This window comes from Carcharodon carcharias, chromosome 6 (genome assembly GCF_017639515.1).
Source record: "Carcharodon carcharias isolate sCarCar2 chromosome 6, sCarCar2.pri, whole genome shotgun sequence".
Classification (NCBI taxonomy): domain Eukaryota; kingdom Metazoa; phylum Chordata; class Chondrichthyes; order Lamniformes; family Lamnidae; genus Carcharodon; species Carcharodon carcharias.
In genome coordinates, this window is record NC_054472.1 from 13289370 (window position 1) to 13309854 (window position 20485).

At 37.8% G+C, this 20485-nt stretch overlaps 1 protein-coding gene across 5 annotated transcripts in view; it reads left to right on the forward strand.

The window, feature by feature from the left end:
- The window catches only part of atp9b (ATPase phospholipid transporting 9B), a 273915-nt gene that overhangs the window by 76394 nt on the left and 177036 nt on the right, over window positions 1-20485 (forward strand). For all 5 annotated transcript variants that reach the window (XM_041189970.1, XM_041189971.1, XM_041189974.1 and 2 more), the window contains one exon: window positions 4101-4152. In XM_041189970.1, the coding sequence (XP_041045904.1) occupies window positions 4101-4152 (52 nt within the window). The remainder of the gene's footprint in view (window positions 1-4100; window positions 4153-20485) is intronic.

Consider the following 20485-nt stretch of genomic DNA (forward strand, 5'->3'; position numbering starts at 1 on the left):
TAAAATGAGAAAATATAAAAAAGTAAAATAAAAAGCTGAGTGACATGCATCCAATAGAATAAATATAAGTTCCAGCACATTGTTGCAATGTTGCCGTAAAATGGTGAGACATGGGTTTTGTTTCCCACAGTGTTGAGCTCCCCCACTGTCGTGAGCTGGTTTCTGTCACAAACTTTAGTGTCTCTTCTACCACCGCTGTCATGGTGGGTGTTTCTTTAAACTTTTCCTCACTCGTTTCTTCTAAATGGTAACACTCTTGGCAAATACTTTGTTCTATGCTTTGCTCTTCTCTCCAACACTACGTATTTATATTTGCACTTGCTGCAGAGTCTCATACTCCAACTTAAGCATCAACAAAGCAACAGTTAGCCTGTGTACAGTGCTTGTTACTGTAGAAAAATTGACCAAATGAACACTGAGCTAAGGAATATATTTGGATGGGTGACTAAAGGCATAGTCAAAGAGATGGGTTTTAAGGAGGCTCTTAAAAGGTAAGGAGGTTTAAGGTAACAATTCCAGATCTTGGAGCCCAAAAAGGCTTCCCTCGGACTTGAAGACTCCAACTCTTAACCTATCTAAGCTTTTGATACTCTTACAATCATCAGGATTTTTAAGCTAGCCTTGGTATCATATAACTTTTTGATTTATTTACCCTTAGTTTTTTTCAACCTTGGTGGTGCACTGTATTTTGAGCCATCATAATCCTCAGAGGTTAAGGGGAAAATTATAGGGGTGACGTGATTCAGTCCAATTCCCTACATTTGTCATTCTAGTTTGAACTTGGTGATGATATAGATAGCATTCATGAACTACTAATTGAGTTTACAATCAATGAATGCCTGACATTTTGTGTAGCTGAATTGTAAAGTGGAGTTTTTGAAAATAAGTAAATTCTTTTTCAAGAGGTCAGTGCTTTTAAATATGCTTACCAGTTTAATCTACACAGTATTCACATGATACTTAGTAAAAAATAGAATAGTTTATGTATAAGTATTGCATTCACATATTTGGAAACAGGTGGTGAATAATCTTTCGCCATAGTAGAAGCTTCCTCTGCAGCTGGTATTCTATCTTCTGGCAGCAGAGACACATGGTTTTTACTCCAGTTTCTTTGACTTGTTGATGATGTTCCATTGCAAGTTTGTTCGCATAATGCCAGTAACCTGAGAACTGTTTGTTGAACCTTTGCCAACCTGGTAGGAGGCGATGTATGATCCTGCTTGAGTGGAATGATTTATGTGGGACAGATGATCAGTTTCCAAAGGATATAGCCTGGATACTTCTAAGAGCTGGGAACATGTAGGATGGATTGATAGAGTGGAGAGCAACATAGTTGAGTGAAAGCCTGTCCTGCATTCCAGTATAAGTTGATGTCTGATGTAATACTGTTGCTTTTTGCACACTTGTGCGTGCAGACCAAATACTGAAGATTAATTTGAATAGCATAACTTTATTTTTTTGATTTCATCTAAATGTTTGAGTTTTATTTTCCTTCACCACTGACCTTGCCAGACTGAAAATAATCCCCCAAAATGTTTTGGGAAAATGCTTCCAAATGCAAAAAGCTGAGAATAAAAACTCTAAATTTCACTGGTTTGAAACCACTCGGAACCAAGTCTTTTTGGAAGTTGATATCTTATGATTATTAAGGTGAAATACATATTTGTTAGGAAGTGAAACATATTTTCACTTCTATCACTAGCATCAAGATATAGCAAAACCAACTGGAGAGTAAAGCTCGCTTTACTGGACTTCTTAAAAAAAAATTAACAGGTCTCTAGCCCTCTTTCTATAAGTAACCCAATTTGAAATCAGTGAACATGAAGAAACTGTAATTAACCATGCATTAGTTTCATTGGTGCATCCTCGTCAGTTTCTTAGCAAATTATATACTTGGTGCAAGAAAAGTTTAAAAATATATCTGCTGGTGTCTGTGTCTCTAAGAAACTGAGCACAATCTGAAGAGTCTTCCCTAACCGGTAGAGTTGATGGAATCTTGCAGTGTCTATCTTTTGGGTTGGGTAGGGGAGTGAGGTGGGGAGACATGGGATCTGATCGGGTGAATTGGGTCTGAAACCAGTTTAAAAGATCAAAGTGAAGGGGAGGCAGAACAGGAACGTAATCGGTTTTGGGGCGTAACTCTGTATGTTTAAAAATTGTTCTACCTTTGGCGCTGGTTCCACCGATTTCAGCCGGATTGCACTGATGTTACTGGTGTAAACGAGGCCAAGCTCTGTACCCTGATCTTTATCACATTACTGCCTGTCACACTTTGCTGTGCACATCTTGATTGTCATGTTTCCCTGTATTACAACAGTAATTGCAATTTTAATTGACTGAAACATTTTAGGATGTCCTGAGAACAGGAAAACTCACATTCTTTCTTTCCTTCTCGCTCTTTTCTTAATTTTCAGTAACGGTGAAATCATTGGTGGTAATAGGAACACCATATGTTTAATTTTATAGTGCTTAATGTAAGTTGTATATACTATATATAGTCCTTTAAATTTAAACAAAAACATCTTCTAATGGTATGACTATTTATCGCAGTCACTTAAATTTTAATGATCTGCTTTAATCTTGAGGTGTTAGCCAGCTTGCAATCTATGAATCTCATTATCCTGAAACTGTGATTCTTTTGCTTACCAAAAAATGAGAATTTCTGAAGTCATCAACATGACACCCTAGTATCATTGAGTGGATGGCAGACCCTGATGAATTGAATGAATAACTGTTTGTGAGAGAGATGTTTGCAGCAATCGTGTGATTTTTTTTTTTGGTCCCACAGTTGCTTGGAAATAGACTGCTCAGACCCTTTTCACAAAGAACCTAGCAGCAGACAGAGGCAAAGCTGTCGTTCATTCAGTTAGCTGAAATAGATTTAAGCCCAGGCTGCAGAACGAGACAATGAGTTGATCCAATGCCTTTGCCCAACTTTCATTGCTTTGATGTTGAGGAACTTGGGTGAAAAATCAAGGCTATAGTTCATGGGCAGAACCAGTAGCAATAATTAGATAAACTAGGGTTACTGACTAGGTGATGCTAAGCCGGGTTATAATTTTTTTCTGCAAGAATTGTCTATCTGACGTAACACTAAATAACTGAATTAGTTTTCAAGAACTAGTATGAAATAGCATTGACACGATTAGAGGCCACGCATCCCCTTTTTCTGTGCTGTTCAGTTGGAATCCAAGAAATATTTTAGTAAAACTTCGGATTTAGGAATATAACTTTTTTATGTTCTGAAAGTAATTGATTTATAAGCATAACATTCCAGTTTTTCAGATTGGGTAATATGATAGGAGGAATAAGGAGGCTACCTTGAAGGATAAGAGTCCAAATATGGTAGAGGTGCAAACTGATCCAGGGATGCCAATTCATATCAATAAAAGTAGCAATGCAGCCGAACAAAGTCATACAAAACGGAAACAAAGCGCTGGTTCATTTCTAGAGGAATAAAATTTGAAAGCAAAGAAATTGTTAAACATGCAGAAAACTTTGGTTATCAAACACTTAGAATACTGTATATGGTTCTGAACTTAAAAAGGATATAGATTATAGAAGCACTGAGTGCAAAAAAAAAATACAAGGATGAACTAGAACAAAGAGGACACAACTATTAAAGACATTTTTGGGGTTCTTTTCTCTGGAAAAGAGAGGACTGATAGAGATCTCTATAAAATTATGAGAGAGTTCAGCAAAATGGACATGAGAAGATATTTTCACTCTGGGGAGTCCAAAACTCGGGGCCGTAAGTATAAGATGGCTGGTAATAAATCCAATTTGTAATTCTGAAGAAACATGTTTACCCAGAGAGCAGTGCGAATGTGGGATTTGCTGCAACATTGAGCAGTTAGGCAAATAGTTTAGGTACACGTAGGCAGAGGCTAGCTATGTATGGAAGGAGACAGGAATAGCAGACTAAACAAGGATTCAAGGAGGCTCGTATGTGACAGGTGGGCCACGTTGCCTGTATACATGCTGTAAATTCTATGGCGTAGAGAGTACAATAAGTCCATCTTCAGTAGATGTACCTTGAGTTGGCAGGCAAGTTGGAGCCTTGACTATTTACTCAATTATTGTTTAATCCTATGTTTCAGAACCAGCGCATTCCTGCTGACATGATCTTTTTGAGAACATCAGAAAAAAGTGGTAAGCAACCTTTCTTCACTGCTTTCTGGTGCCTGTTAATAAAACAAGATGTGTGAGCAATGCTTTTATACTTTGACTAAACAGATCATTGTGCTCTTTTTTTAGATATGTAAATAAACAATCAAATCAGTGAAACTCAACAGTTGAATGTTAGTATGTTAATCTCACCATATACACTGAATATTATCTACAAATGTTTTTGCTGATACTTATGTTGTAATTTCTGAATAAACATTCTGATTGGATTTGAGTCTCTTGCTTTTTGAAGTATATTGTGTTGCTGTCAGCAGTGCAGAAATGTTTTCTTAAAGCACAGTGCAACCAAAATTTATTTTAAGGTTTCCCAAATGAGGTTGAATGTCTAATTTACAGGTAATATTAATAGGTAATTAATCAAAATGTAAAATAAATCAAACAAAGTAACAAAGCTTCAATCTGAATTACTGCATTGCTTTCAAGTGAAGTAAGCATCTTTTAAATGAATTGCATTGTTTCATGCTGTGGCTCAGTCATAACCATAGAAACATTTAAGGGGCAGAATTTTCCCCCCGATTGGGGACGCGCCGCCACTTTATGTGGGCGGGCCAATTAAGGCCCGCCCAGCATGATGTCTGCCAGGAAGCGCTATGCACTCCCTGTGTGGGCAGGGGGGATTCCCTGAGCCGAGAGTGAGCTTTTTCACACTCATCTCCCTGAGGCTAAGTGCTGCCTCAGGGGGATTGGCTCCTGTCTGGAAAAATTTTAAAAACAGAAGATATAAATTTCCCTGACGTTCCCTCATGTGACACTGTCCATCACTTTCATTGATAATTTTATTAAAAATTTTAAAACCTACATGAAATCTCAGGTTTGATGCCTTTTTTTAAGCCTGTGAGGGCTCCCAGCCTGCCCACCCACCAATCTTAAGGTTGGACGGGTAGGTCCATTAATTACTTTAACTACTTTGTCAATGGCCTCAATTGGCCATTGACAGGTTGGCGGGCACACAGATAATTCTGCTGAGCCCCCGCCTACATGAAAATTGAACTGGGGTGGGGTGACATCAGAAGTTCCGCCCGACATCATCCCTCATTATTTACGGGTTGGCAAGCGGGCCCTGCCCCCTGCTCCCCGACCAGGAAACCCTGGCCAAGGTGTATAAAGTCAATTTTTTCCAGTATGAGTATGGGCGTACTAGCATCATTAGTTGGCAAATGTAAACATCTGGATACATAACTGAATTTATAACTGAGCTGTTTGGATCATTGTGTTCGCTTTGTCTGAACTTTGCCATGGTTAGCTGTGGCGTCTGTTTACTTTTTCTGGATTATTTTGCCATTTATTTAATAGCAACATAAGAGCTGAATGGAACTGCAGTGCTCATATAAACTCATTTTAAATGTGTTTTGAACGTTGTCACTGAATTTAGTTAAAAGAGAGTGCTGTGGATGCAGGGAATCTGAAACAAAAACAGAAAATGCTGGAAAAACTTAAGTTGAGCAGCATCTGTGGAGAGAGAAACAAAGTTGACGTTTCGGGTCCATATGCCCCTCCTTCAGAGCTGAAGAGAAGTGGAAATGTGATGAAATTTATGCAGTCTAAGGAGGGTGGGGCAGGTGGAGCTGAATTGTAGGCCAGCGATAGGTGGGGACAAAGGAGGGATTGGCAAAGATGTCATGAACTAGCACCTTTTTTAGCACTAACCACTGCCATTAACAATTCCTTTGTCCTTCAGTTCATGACATCTTTGCCAATCCCTCCTTTGTCCCCACCTATCGCTGGCCTACTATTCAGCTCCACCTGCCCCACCCTCCTTCGACTGTATAAATTTCATCACATTTCCACTTCTTTTCAGATCTGAAGAAGGGTCATTCAAACTCGAAACGTTAATTCTGTTTCTCCCTCCACAGATGCTGCTAGACCTGCTGAGTTTTTCCAGCACTTTCTGTTTTGTCACTGGATTTAGCCCTAGTTTCAATCTGGAGTGGGGCGTGTGGAAATGACGTTGAGTTTTTTTTTGTTTTGCATTCTGCCAACTGCTGCAGTCTTCCAATTGTGTAGGTGGTAAAGGGAAGACATCATCGCGGAATGATTTCATCCTATTGAAGACTATTGGTGCTTTTGTAGGAATCAAAACAGAAAATGCTAGCAATACCTAGCAGGTCAGCAGCATCTGTGGAGTAAGAAACAGTGTTAACACTTCAGGTTGATGACATTTCATCACAGTTGAAAAAAGTTAAAGATATTTCATTGACCTGAAAAGCTAACTCTCTGTGTGTCTCTCTCTCTCTACAGATGTTGACCTGACTTGAGTACTTCTAGCATTTTCTGTTTGTTTTTTCAAAATTTCCAACATCTACAGTAAAAATAAGAACATACATTAGAGTAAACTTTGTATTATCTGGCACTCTGCTAACCGTAATTCTCTACTAACTGGAATTGCTGTAAAGTCCGTTTTTTGACTGGCGATGTCTCTCACCCCTCAGAAGCTGGTGCTAACACTTGTTTCCCCATCAGTCTCATTCACTCACAACTGCTAAAAATTGGCCAACACAAGGTAGTTATTGGCAGCCAGCCCTCATTCAGGCCTTGGTCTCCCACTGTTATGCAGCACCGTATTCCCTCAGTGTCAGTCACTGGATTCACGTTTCTGCGCCTCTTGCGAGACCTCAACACCTCATCTTTGTGGGATCACCCAGCAGCTTTCTGATTGGCTGAAAACGTGGAGCTGTTGGGGAACTGGCATTTTTCATTAGTTGGCACCACCCATTCCCCATGCAGACCAGATGATGGACATGTTACTGTGTTTTTATATTCATGCTTTTGGAGGTCTAAGCTATTGTTGGTCATTATCAGCAATTAGGAAATTCATACTAAGTTTCCAGAGAAGACTGGTGACACTTCAGAAGTGAATGTAAATTGTAAAAAATGCTAATTAGCATGAGTGAATCATTGATTTGTATTTGGCTTGGTTTTTGTGGGAAAGTTAAACAAGTTTATTTCTTGGTTTGGGCCACCAGCATTGGAATTTTGACTGCATTAGGGTGGAATGGCATAGAAATGTCCCTGGAATATTTTATACTCCTCCAGGGCTTACTGAAGGAAAAGATGATTGAGAAATTTTAACCTTGGAGTACAAAAGACCCTTTCCAAAATGTTGACAAGACTATCAAATCTAGTTTGGCTATTCAGCTGTTAGTGGAAATGTTTGAGGATGAGAACAGCATTTCAATTAATTGGTCAGGTATTTTTAACTTTTTTATTTTGCTTGTTTCATGATCACCATTCATGAACTGAATTCAACTCCAGGTTTGCTACTGTAGACCATTCTGTTGATACCAATGTTGCAGGAATCTAATCATGTTTGACAGCATCCAGAGAAATTGACACCTTGTTTACATTGGCTGCTGTTGGACAAACCTGCTCTTGGATTTGTGTTGTGGACTCGGATTTCACTGTAGTTGCCCTTTTAAATTACATGATTTCAACAGGGTCACTCTGCCACTGGTCTGGACATTGTATGTACATGGATACACAAATACCGTAGCAAGATTGAACAGAAGAAATATGCGTTCTGTTCTCATGCAGCTACCATCAAGTTTGCTCTGATATAAATCATGTGTCTGGCGGAGGTTTGCGAAAAGAAATAGATTTGCATTTCTATAGTACCTTTCACAATCTCAGGATGTCCCAAAGTGCTTACAACCATTTAAGTATTTAATGTAGGAAACATGGCAGCCTATTTGCATATGGCAAGGTCCCTCAACCAGCAATGATATGACAATAATCATCTGTTTTAGTGATGTTGCTTGACATATAGATATTGACCAGAGCAATATTATAGGATTCATTCAGAGTGCAAGATTCAGCTAGTAGACACAGTATAATTCAACTAGTATATATGCTGTCTATTGATTGGTGCATTTTAAACAGATTAGGTGTATTCCAACATCCAACAAATGATGTAAATCCAACGGAGGAAGTCAAGTCACATTTTAAAAAATCATTTGCATAGTAGCAATGTGAGATGTTTAGAAACTCTTCCAACAGTGTCCTAGGTACTTGCTCCAGTCACAATCAATAATGTACAGGTTCCCATCATTTATGCCTCATTTAAATTTGCACACAGTAACTTGGCATTCTGCTCCTAATAGCCTTGATCTCTTAATTTACCATAAAAACCTTGATGATTGTAATAAGATAAGCCAGATCATTTAACTTCGACTGCAGTTTTTGAGATATGCTATGTTCTTGATACCTGTTACTGGGTTACCTGGCAACTGAGCACCTCATCATGAAGGTTATATTCCCTTCGTAGTGCCCTTAAGATTACTGTTACTGCTTCAGTCCAATCCAGGGAGTAGTTTTTTAATTAAAGATGCCATTCTTAAGCTCTATTCACAGGTTATAATTCTATTGGTTACTTTCTTTGGCAAAAGTTGCTCAGGGCCATCTGCTGGCCTTCCAGTATTCTTGAGTTTGAGTTGACCCTCCGTACATGATTCCAAAGGATATCCACATTTTGTTACGTCTTAACCATCTGTGATTTTGCGGCACACCAGGTGATGCAGTGAAACACAAGCAAACCAGTCATCAGAAACAATCGGATATAATGAAGGAGATGCTTGTTGAAAGGGAAGATTGACTTTTATAATTGGGTTTAAATAAATGGCCATCTGCTTTTTACTACAAGGCTTTTATTTTCAATTTCCTCTCAATTTTTAAATTTCAAAGAAATAATCCAAGTTTTAAACTTATTGAATAGAGCAAATGGATCACTGGAATTTTGAGTGCAAACAATGCGGTATATGTATTTAATTAATTACTGCAATGGGATGTGTTTATTTCTGTGTGCTGTTCAGGACCTTTTCAGTCCAGATGGGCTTTATTTGCTACACAAAGAGCAAGTGAAATCTGCAGTGTTTTTTCTTCTGTGCATTGTTGGCAAAGTAACTTGTCTATATTAATTTGACGGTAATGAGCATTAGTTAATGTTGTGTTGTCAACCTCAGGTTGATTTCGGGCCAAAAACGGGGTTTACGCTTGGGACAGGAGGCATGGCTGAGGTATTAAATAAATACTTTGCATCTGTCTTTACCAAGGAAGAAGATGCTGTAAAGGTCATAGTGAAAGAGATGGTAGTTCAGACACTTGAAGGGTTTAAAATTGATGAGGAGGGGGTAGTACATAGGCTGTCTGTACTTAAAGTTGATTAGGTGCTCGGACCAGATGTGATGCATCCAAGGACACTAAGGGATGCAGGAGTGGAAATTGCAGAGCTGGTGGCCATAACTTTCCAATCTTCCTTTGGATGCAGGGATGGTGCTAGAGGACCAGAGAATTGCAAATGTTCAAAAACAATGAAGGTAAGTCCAGCAACCCCAGGCCAGTCAGTTTAACTTTAGTGGTGCAGAAACTTGGGCAAATGTGTGTTAATTAAATTGAGGAAAGCCAGCATGGATTTTTTAAGGGCAAATTATGTTTAACAAACTTGCTTGAGTATTTTTTAGAGGTAACAGAGGGGTGATGAAGGTAATGCTGTTTATGTGGTGTGCATGTACTTGTGAGCAAAATTAGAGCTCATGGAATAAAAGGGGCAATAGCAAAATGAATACAAAATTGGCCGAATGACAGGAAACAGAGAGCAGTGGTTAACAGATTTTTTTTTGGACTGCAGTGTGATTAATATTGGAGTTCTCCAGAGGTCATTATTAGGACCCTTGTTCTTCCTGATATATGTTAATGATCTAGACCTTGGTGTACGTGGCATAATTTCAAAATTTGTGCATGATACAAAACTTTGAAGCATTATGAACTGAAGAGTATAGTGTAAAACTTCAAAAGAACAGAGACAAACTGGTGAAATGAGTGGAAAAGTAGCAGGTGAAATTTAATGCGGAGAAGTGTGAAGTGATTCATTTTGGGAGGAAGAATGTGGCGAAACAATATAACTTTAGGGGTACAGGGGCAGAAGGACCTGTGTGTATATGTAGGACAGCTTGTGAATACAGATAATCAAGCATACAGCATCCTGGGCTTTAATCAATAGGGGCATAGAGAACAAAAGCAAGCAAGTTATTTTAGACCTGTATAAAACATTGATTCAGCCTCAGGTAGAATATTGCATCAAGTTCTGGGCACCACAATTTAGGAAGGATATGAAGGCATTAGAGAGAGTGCAGGAAAGATTCTTAAAAATGGTTTCAGAGGTAAGGAGCTTCAGTTGCAGAGAGATTGGAGAAGCTGGGACAGTTCTCCTTTGAGAAGGGAAGGTTGAGAGAAGATTTGATGGTGATATTCAAAATCATGAGGTGTCTGGACAGCGTAGATTGAGAGAAACTGTACCTTAGGTGGAATGATTGAGAACCAGAGGACACAGATTTAAGGTAATTGGCAAAAGAAACCATGGAGGCATGTGGAAAAACATTTTAACACAGAGTGGTTAGGATCCAGAATGCATTGCCCGAGGGTATGGTGGAGGCAGGTTCAGTCGAGGCATTCAAGAGGAAATTGGATTGTTTTCTAAAAAGGCAGAATGCATAGGGCTACAGGGAGAAGGCAGGGGAGTGGCACTAGGTGATTTGTTCCTTCAGAGAGCCAGCACAGACATGAGGGGCTGAATGTCCACCTTCTTGTACAAATCGTTCTCCTGCTTTAGGACCATTCAGGTGTCCATCCAGCATTATTCCATCCACAGTAAAGGGCTGCTTCCTTGACAGCCCATCTTCCATTCTGTAACCATTCTATGATTATAACTTTTAAATGAAATAATATTTGAGCTGAAAAAATCAGCTAAAATGTTAAAGCAGCCCAATATAATAAAACAACTGGTAAATTTGATTCTAAACTCAAACCCACTTACACTACTTATATTGGCCAAGAAAACATGAATTCAGTCAGGCTGTATTTAACTTATTTTATTATAGGTTTGTCCAGTTTAAGTTCAGTGGAGTGTGGATTATGTTTATTGTATAAACGTGACTAGTATTTTATTAGATTTGATTGGTTAAATACATAGTTAAAAATAATACATGGCATGGTGTATTCAGCAAACTTTTCTTTCCTTGTAGAGTTTTCCCCACTTTGAGTGGCTGTAATGGTACTAGATAAAACATCCAGTCAATCTTAATCTGATTTTTCGTGATTGGGTGCATAATCGCCCAAATTTCTGCTGTGTTGAGCACCAACTTTGCAATCGCAGTAAAGTAATGGTATAAGATAGGAACATGTTCACACTGCTGCAGTCAGGGATGATAACGCGATTGTTTTTAATGCATTGTTAGAGTAAAGCTCCCTCTATTTTACACCATCTGTCTGTACTGTATATGATGTGGCAGTTCTAGATGACTTGTGAACCACTACTTTTTCATTCTTTTATATTTTAATGAACTACAATATTTACTCTTTAAATAAAGGCACTGGTTACATCACAGCTGCTGGTGAACCACTACTTGAGGATAGTTTGCAGAGAAGGGTGGCAGGCCAAAGTAGCAGAGGTTGACAGTGGCCAGTAAAACTTCAATACATACAACCTTACTGACTTAACGGACAACAGATTGAATGAAGATGAATATTCATATTGACAGTAACTAAATTCAATTTAGCTGAGTATGATGAGAATATGTTTTATGCAATCTTCTATGTATAATACTTTATAAAGTTTGGATCCCACTAACCATATCCATAGCAGTTCAGACTGCAATTACAAAATAAGCTCGCACAAAGAAAATTAACAATACAGGTGTGAGCTGTTTTCTAATTTCAGGTTTCCTCAAGTTGTCTTGCAATTTAATTTATTCAACTAATGGAAATATTTTTAGTTTCCACTTATGGTGATCTGTTTGTGGGTAGAGCTCATAGAAAAGGCAATGTTTTTCTAAGCGTGACCACTATTTGACCACGTTACTTTAATGATTAATCAAATGTATGAAAGGCAAAATGATTAGCCGACACGGTGAAAAAATTGCCTTTCAGAAAGTTATGTGTTATGTGTAGTTTTGACTGCTGCTCAAGCTTGTCTGCCCACCTTTTTTTTGCTAGCTCTGATCAGGTTTGTTGCATAGTGTGTTCATGTCAGCCTGAATCCTCTTAAAAGAAAGAACTTGCACTTATATATTGCCATTCATGATCTCCAGATCCCTCAAAGTGTTTCACAAGTGTAAACATTGTAATAAAGGGAAGCATGTTGCAGTATGGTTCAGTCTTATTCAAAGAGTAGATGAGCCACACAGACCAGGATGACACCACAGTTATTTTCCAATTGCTTTGAATTAGCCAAACATAATCAAAATGGTGCTAGCAGGGTTATTATAATCAACCTCATTGTTTGTCTATCAGAGAAGGAAAAAAATCAGCCAGGTTTCTGTTATCAATCTCTATCCAGCTACTAAAAGTGTGTTTTATATGATGACCAATTGGGTTAGGCTGTGATAGGAAACCCATGAGCAACTGACCTGTCGGCATTCACTATTGAGGGGTACCCATGAGTAAACCACCACTCTCACTTGAGAGAGAAATCATTGCCATTAACTGAGTAGAAGAGGAGGGTAAAAAAAAGTCAGTTTTATTTGGATAATCAGAAATTTGGAATTGATTTAGAGTGCTTTTTGCTCCCTCTGAATGTTATGTAAAACATGAGAGTTTGGACATGTTGTATTTCTCAATTTACAAATAAAGATGTCCTGCACTAAAACGCGCAGGAAATAAAAATTTGCTTTGGTGTGGGAAGAATGCTGTCCATGCTTCTGTTTTGTATGATGGTTTCAAAAAACAAGATCTGGTGACTATTTTCGTTCCCTTTCTGATGCAAGTGAAATCAGGCTTAAAGATACGTTCATGTTCCAGGTGCTGAGGTTTATAAGAGGAAAATACTTAGGTGTTCCTGTAAAACTAAGCAGAAAGGGAATAAAGAAATATGGAGATAGGATGGAAAGGGGAAGTTGAGGTGGAAGAGCAGTTACGATCTTACTGAATAGCAAAGCAGACTTGGGGGTTGCGGGGGGGAGGTGGGGTGGTGGCGGTGGGCTTTCTAAAGCAGTTCTAGTGCAAAGTGAATGACTTGATTATTTGAAGTTCACTTAGCTAGTTTGCAATAAGACAATTTTCCAGTTACATGATTCAAATTCAATCATAGTCGATATATCCAATCATGAAACTAGTGAAATATATTTTACTTAATTGCTAATCTACTGTGTTTTGATGCCATTGTATCCCCAGGCTGCAGGAAATTCTGTACAATTGGCAGTGATGCAGAACGGCTTTGGAAAAACTTGAATAAGCTGCAGATTCTAGCTGGGATAGTTTGCCCGCTTTAGTTCCCTGAATAGTCTAGCAGCTAAGGTAGCCCTAATGAGAATTTAGTGGAGCGGTTGGTGTGATGTAGCAAACATTTCACTGACTCAGTAAGAAATGCCTTCTTCCCCCTACCTCCATTGGACTGATGATATGCAGTGTTTAAAGTTAAAAGTAAGTTCCATTTTTATGTAGAATTACATAAAATGTAGATGCAGAAATAGGCCATTTTGACTAACTGGTCCATACCACTCTTTGGTCCCCATAAGCTGCCGCACATCCCTCTTCATCTAAGCGTGCAAGTTTCTCTTGAGACCGAGGGGGATGAGATTTAAGCAAGCTAGCCTAGGTATAGCTGCACCTTGGAAAGTGAATCTACCCAGGAGTTGAGCATCCAGGAGGTGTGAATGGCACCTCGGCAGACAGAGGTTCTTCACCATGATGTCTCAATCGGTTAACTTCGCCCTCTCTGTAGTTTTGGCAACCACCATATCACTCCAGCATACAAGGATACAGTTGTTTAAATTATGTGAGGATTGCTAACTACAAGCATTATGTTTTCACCTATTCAATAAACTGGCTATCTAATACTATTAGCATTTTAGTCAGCTATCTGAGGAATCTAGTCCTAAAATGATCCCAACAGTTTATAATTGGCAAGCAGCCCCCCTGAATTACTATAACATAAACTGAGTTTACAAAGGCAATTTAGTTATTTTGTAAATTGACCATGTTTAAGTGTTGCCAACTATACTTTTAATTTAATACAATAAGTTAGTTGTTTGACTTTAGTCAGAAAAGGTTAATTTTTTCATAGGACTGCTGGTTTATTTACAGCTGAGATTAGTATTTGAAAGTAATATCAATTGGTGAGGTTATTTTAGGTTGCCGAGTTGACTGAATAGATTAAATCCCATATGTTTATGTTGATCCTAGTGGGAGTTGATAGCCTAAATGCTGATATAATCCAAATGCTATATGTAAGACAATTTGGTGAGCCAAATTTGTGTCATTACTTCCTAGCCATAAACTGGATAACTGTGATGATTTATTTGGCCAAAAGGTACTGTGGTACTCTTGTCTATCTTTGCACTTGACCACTTGAATGAGATGCTGGAAACCTGCCATCATTCATGCAACTACAGTTGAGCACAAGTTATGCTTAAGAGGTGAGTAGTAAGAGGAAGGGAATTGCAGGAGGGGAAAAGAAACTGGTGTTGACTTACCTGTATCTTCAGTGTACGACATTGAGCACATGTTATCTCTCTCATTCTGCTGTGCACAATAATAAATACCAAATTTTTCTTCACTTTCACAAAATAGTGTCAATTTGTTTAAAATAGAGGTAATTTAAAAATAAACTGCATGCTGATAATTAGGACAGATATATTTCATTCGCACACAACTTACATTTGACTTTATTGCTCATGGACTTTTAGCTTGTTTCTTACTAGATTCTTCTTGCATTCACTTCCAAGAGCACAGTATCCTCATGGAAAATATCAGTATTTTTGTCTGTATTTTGTATTTCTTCTTGTTTGAATGAACTGCATTAGAGGTGCTTAAATAAAATAAAACATTAAAATACCGCAGCTTTTCAAACTTACTGCCCTACATCACAGCAGGTAGAGAGTTTGTACCTTTAGCACAGTTGGGTAGTTTGAACCTCTGGGACATGTATTTTGAAGTAACTGTGAACACTTTGTCTGAACTATTTAGTCCAGATCCACATTCTAATTTCAAAATTTAATTTTATTGCAACTCCTGTTTCTCACCAGCATTTGTTAGCTTAATGGCCTTTTGGGCATTTAAACTTTAAACTAAAAGAAATATTTCTGGTTGCCCAAAAATAAACTTTAATAATGGAATTGAGTTGTGGCTGCATTTACATGCAGCATTTGATCAAACATGAATAATTAACCCAAAAGGTATAAGTAGCTTATTAAATCTAGCCGATTTTCTGCCCTTTGTAGTCTGATATTGCCTTCTGTCTTTTTGTGATCCATCGTCAGGCAAATAGAATATTGTGCAAAATGTTGCCCTTTGCTTAAGTTCTTATGAAAGCTGACTTTTCATAAATATCCATCATTTTGAAATAACTGAATATAAACAGAGCCAGGAACAGTTAGCAGTAGCACATTTTGCTTATGCATAATTCCTGAAACACACTTCTCTCCCTGACCACACCTCTCTCAAAGGTGGCTTAATAGGTAAATTCACAATTGTTAAAAGATCAACCAGCTGTAGTACATGCAGTTTAGTGATTAAACATTTGTATTTTCATGCTTTTTTTAAAAACATTTTTAAGTGTTTTCTGAACTGTGAAACATTTCTTGAATATGTTAATTTCAAGCAATTTAAGTTTTGATTTTGGTGAATGCTCTTATCTTTTTGCATTAGAATTAATTGCTTACAATTACAGGAAGCTTTTGATTTGTGTAACAGTTTTGTTTGCAAGCTTTAATTTTGTCTAAACTTACTGTTGCTGAGCTTCCCTGTGACCCTGTATACCATTTTGTGTGCTATGCATCACAGATGGCAGCATTTCTATAATATATGCTGTCAGAATATTAAAAATGTCTACAGTCAATATAAGACTGCTTAAACATATGCAGTCTGATCAAGCTTGGATTTAAAGCATTTCTGCAGCTGTCAATAAGGAATTCTGATGAGTTCAGTGGCATCATATTGACTGCATATTAATACACGGTATCCTATTGAGCCATCAGCTGATTGTTTAGAATGTAAATGAATCTGGTGAAAGAAACTGATGGATCCAGTGACTGATGGCTTAAATTCCAATTAATCAATTGCATCATCAGTTTCTTAATTCAGATCAAATATCTCTTGAGTGCACAAATTTATTTCAGTGGTATTTAGGGAGAGAATTGCTTTAGAACAAAGCTTCATCAATCACATATAAATGCCAATATATTAGCTAGTTTTAGCTGTTGACATTACGGATTGCGTGTTTGGTAATATTTATATGCAGTAGTAACATACTGTACATGTTTTTTGTAGCCATGTCACCTCTTGCCAGGCTTGCATCTTATTTTCCATTTTAAAATTTTCGTGTGTGTGTGTATATATATATATATGTTTATATATGTGTATGTGTGTATATATCATTCAGAAAAAAATTAAGTTGATGGTAAAGGAGCTGGTATATTTACGGAGATATACGATCAATGTTCTGTCTCTTTTGTTGAGTTGCAGTCTTGTATCCTAACATTTAATGCCTTTTTCATTGTGAGTTGCAGCAGGCAGGCTGCTAATATTACAAGCCACTTTATTAACTGTTTATGACAGATTCACGTGGACCTTTTTACATAACCTGTCAGTGCCTTCTCCAACACTTGACACACTTTGTCCTATGTGACAGCTATATCAGTTGATCTTAACTTGATTGCCATCAAACCCACCCTTACCTGACAGCCCTTGTCAATTATACAAAATAAAATCAAGTATTCATAAGTAGGCTGTAATTGGATATTGACAGACAGATTTAATAATTCAGTTTTGCTGAGACTAAACTGGTATTAGTTGTAGCTAATGTTCGCCTTAGTAAAAAATTAATTGGAAACGATGCTTGAGTGAGAAGGTGGACATTATTATTTTTGCCTGTTGGGATAGGGTACAGTTATATTATCAGGGGTTCATTTTTGCAGTACAACTTAGTTTTAAGTACATGTTTTAATTTTAGTTTTAATCCATGTTATGTTGATAAATATATTTGGCTTTGTACATTAAAATTATTATTAGGCAGCGTTTCTGAACATGGTAAAGGAGGTTAAATTCTTATTTAGTTCCTGCATGTTGCATAACCAATTTGCTCGTACTTGTAAACCAGATAGTTGATGGAGATATTGTAAGCTATTGTTTAATTGCTGTAGACTACCAAATCTGAACTTTCCATTACCCACCTCTCCAGATAATGTACTTTTCAGCAGGAGTCATTAGATAGCAATCAAGATTAGGAAATCTGGTTGATTTTTACCCTCTACTCCAAGGATACAAAAGCCAATTGTAGCACTGCTCTTGCTGTCTCAGCCAGAATAATCTGTCTGCAGAGCAAGAATCAAACATTTAAGCTTCTTAAGAGAGCACCCACTTCTGCCATTAATAGAACCACTGAAATATAATGAATTGGATTTTTATTGCAAAAGTGTGGAAATTTCACCTCGGAATTGATGTTCTGCAGTGTCAGCACTGTGGACTGTGATAGTTTTATTGAACTTGTGGAAACTTTAGCAAAAGTCTTGTAAATTTGGGTTAAAAAGCTTTGCTTACATATCCTAAAAAATAGGATACAAGTTCTTTGGGCGTTGTGCTGATTGTTGACAGTTGCTTTGCCGAATGATACTCAGACTATTTCTGCCAAAATTAGATGGACGATTTGAAGCACACCTGCAGAAATTAACGGTGAATGAGTTATGTTCTTTTAATTTGAAATCACGTGTTCAGTTCCTTATTTTGGTCAACAATCAGTTCTGTATTCCTGTAATTATAAGTGGCAATGATTTGAAAGGTTAGGTGAGTAGTGGTAGCTACACAAGGGCTAAACAATTGGGTTGCCTGCTATTATAAATGCTTGTATTGGTGTCTGTGCATAAAATATGGAATAAAAGAACAACATTTGACCCATTAATAGCCCAGTACAATTGTCTCATCTTAGGTCCTACTGAACAATCTAATCTCCGAAGAAGAATTTCCCTGTAGACAAGTTAATCGAGCAGAAGCCTTGAATATCTGTCTAAATTTCACATTTCCAGAGTCCCCAGCATTCCAAAGAGCCAATTATAAAAGTATAATTGTGTGGGAGATAAAACTCGTAGCTCAGTGCTGCAGTGATCTTTTAGAGGACTTGTATGTGGGAAGGGTACAGAGTTCAGTACCTACACTGTTGCCATTTTTATATCTGCTAACTGTCTTGTTAACAGATGAAAGGCTTGCATGTCACAGAGCTACAGTGTAGCCTCTTTAAAATTGATCGAAAGCGACCCCAAACCAACTCAGCCTGCGTCAAACTGTTGTCTAGACCTTCCATCCTCTTAAAGATGTTTCAGGGGAGAATTTTTACATAATTTTTAATTCTAGGTAGAACGAAATCCATGTCTAGAGCTATAGTTGTGTAGTGGGAATGAAGTTCATTTTGCAGCTAGGAAGCTCATGTACACTTGATGCAACCTAAAATTGTTACAGAAAACAGCTCTCCTTGTGGTTTTATGTTAGCAATGGGAATTCACGATCTTCAGGCACCAGTGATCGTTACAACTCATGCAGATTTTCAGGAACAAAGCAATTCTTTTGCTTAATTTAAAATTGCGCTCTAAATGGTATCCATCAAGTCTGCCCCAGGACAGCAATGTTGGTGATATTGTGTACTAATGTAGTCAGATTGTCCTGTGGGCTAGTGTTTCCAGCAAAAACTTCTCACTGGTGTCTAATACATTTTGAGGTGCACACCAAATATGTTGAATGATACCACACAGTCCTTTGCTAGGATTAATTATCAGTTTGTTTAGCTGCATTTTTTAATTGAGAGTTTATTTGGGGGAAATGGTTTGCATCCTGATGTGCACATGACCGCAACCTATAAAAATTTTTTTTCAAAGTTCTTTGCAGCAAAATTTATTCATTTTATTTTACGATGCTAAGACAGCTGGTGAAGCAATTTCTGGCCAATTGCGATTATAAGTGTTGCGTTGAAGAAATAGATTTGAAAAGATTCATTGATCAGAGAGGCTCCTAGACATCAATAGTTTGCTTGCAAACATTGAAGGTTATTTAGGCAATATAGTGATGATGGTATTTTTATAAATAGCTTGGAGAGTGCTTTGATTATCTTGCTGCCCAATGTCTCTTGCAGTATTGTCTGTTAAGAGCTGACAGAGCACCAACTGGAATTTTTCCTCTCACTGTTTCCAAAAAAACCTGCAAGATGAGTTATTGATGGAATTAACTGCTGAAGTGGGGAGGAAATGCATCTGACCGATACATGTCATAGTCTGAGCTCTGTATTAAATGAATATCTGTGCAGTCTCCCATTCACAAGGGCCACACAAATGCTTAGTGGTCTTGAACTGCATTGATCTGTGGTATAATTCTGTATGAAATTGATGGATGAGGGCAGCAATTGACAGAAAGGGTAAAGATCACTTTGAAATGCCCCTTGTGAAATAGTATGATGGAAAATAAATTGTTAAAGAGAATTTATGTTTGTAGTGGTACAGAGAAGATAAAGTGCAGAAATATGTTAGCTTACAGAGTGTTCAACATGTGAATGCAAGTACATGTCAGTCATTTTAATATGCAGAATATAGAAATTAATAAAGGGTAGAAAGTTTGCTACGAACTGGAAATGGGTATTTTACACATGGTATACCTCGCTCTTCTCTCCCCTGTCCCTCCCCCTTCGTACTCGCTCTTTTCTCCCCTGTCCCCCACACCCCCCCTCCCCTTCGCCCTTGCTCTTCTCTCCCCTCCTCTTTGTCCTCACTCTTCTATTTGCTCTGAGTGATATGTTCATGTGTCAATGTTTTGGCTTATTCCTAATGGCTACTGCACCAAAAAAAAGTTTTGCATTTATATAGCACCTTTGAACACCTGTCACTGTTCTAATGCAGGAAGTCTGTGCATATTATTTTTAATTGTATAATTGATCTGTAATCTCATTTATTATGGAAATTTCTGTTTTTCTGCTAGTTTCTTTTCCACTGGTTGCTTTAATTATGAACATAGAAATGCTATTTTTTCTTTCACCCCACCCACAAGTGTCATTTTTCAAAAATGACATAGCAAATTTCTTTCTGTTCAACTGTCAATTTTGATGTACGAACAGTCATATCCAGCTGCTTCCCCCAGTGACCCAATACAGATCAAGAACTCAATAATTGGTAAATTGTAGCTTCACAAAACATAAGCTATTGGCATTTCATTGCCACGTATCCCAAACTGCTTAACATCATTAATTTTTGAATTTATCCTTGTTTCGCCAGCGATTGCTTGCTACCATCCCTTACTTAGCACCAAGCTGGCTGAGAGTGTTGACAGGTGACCTGCT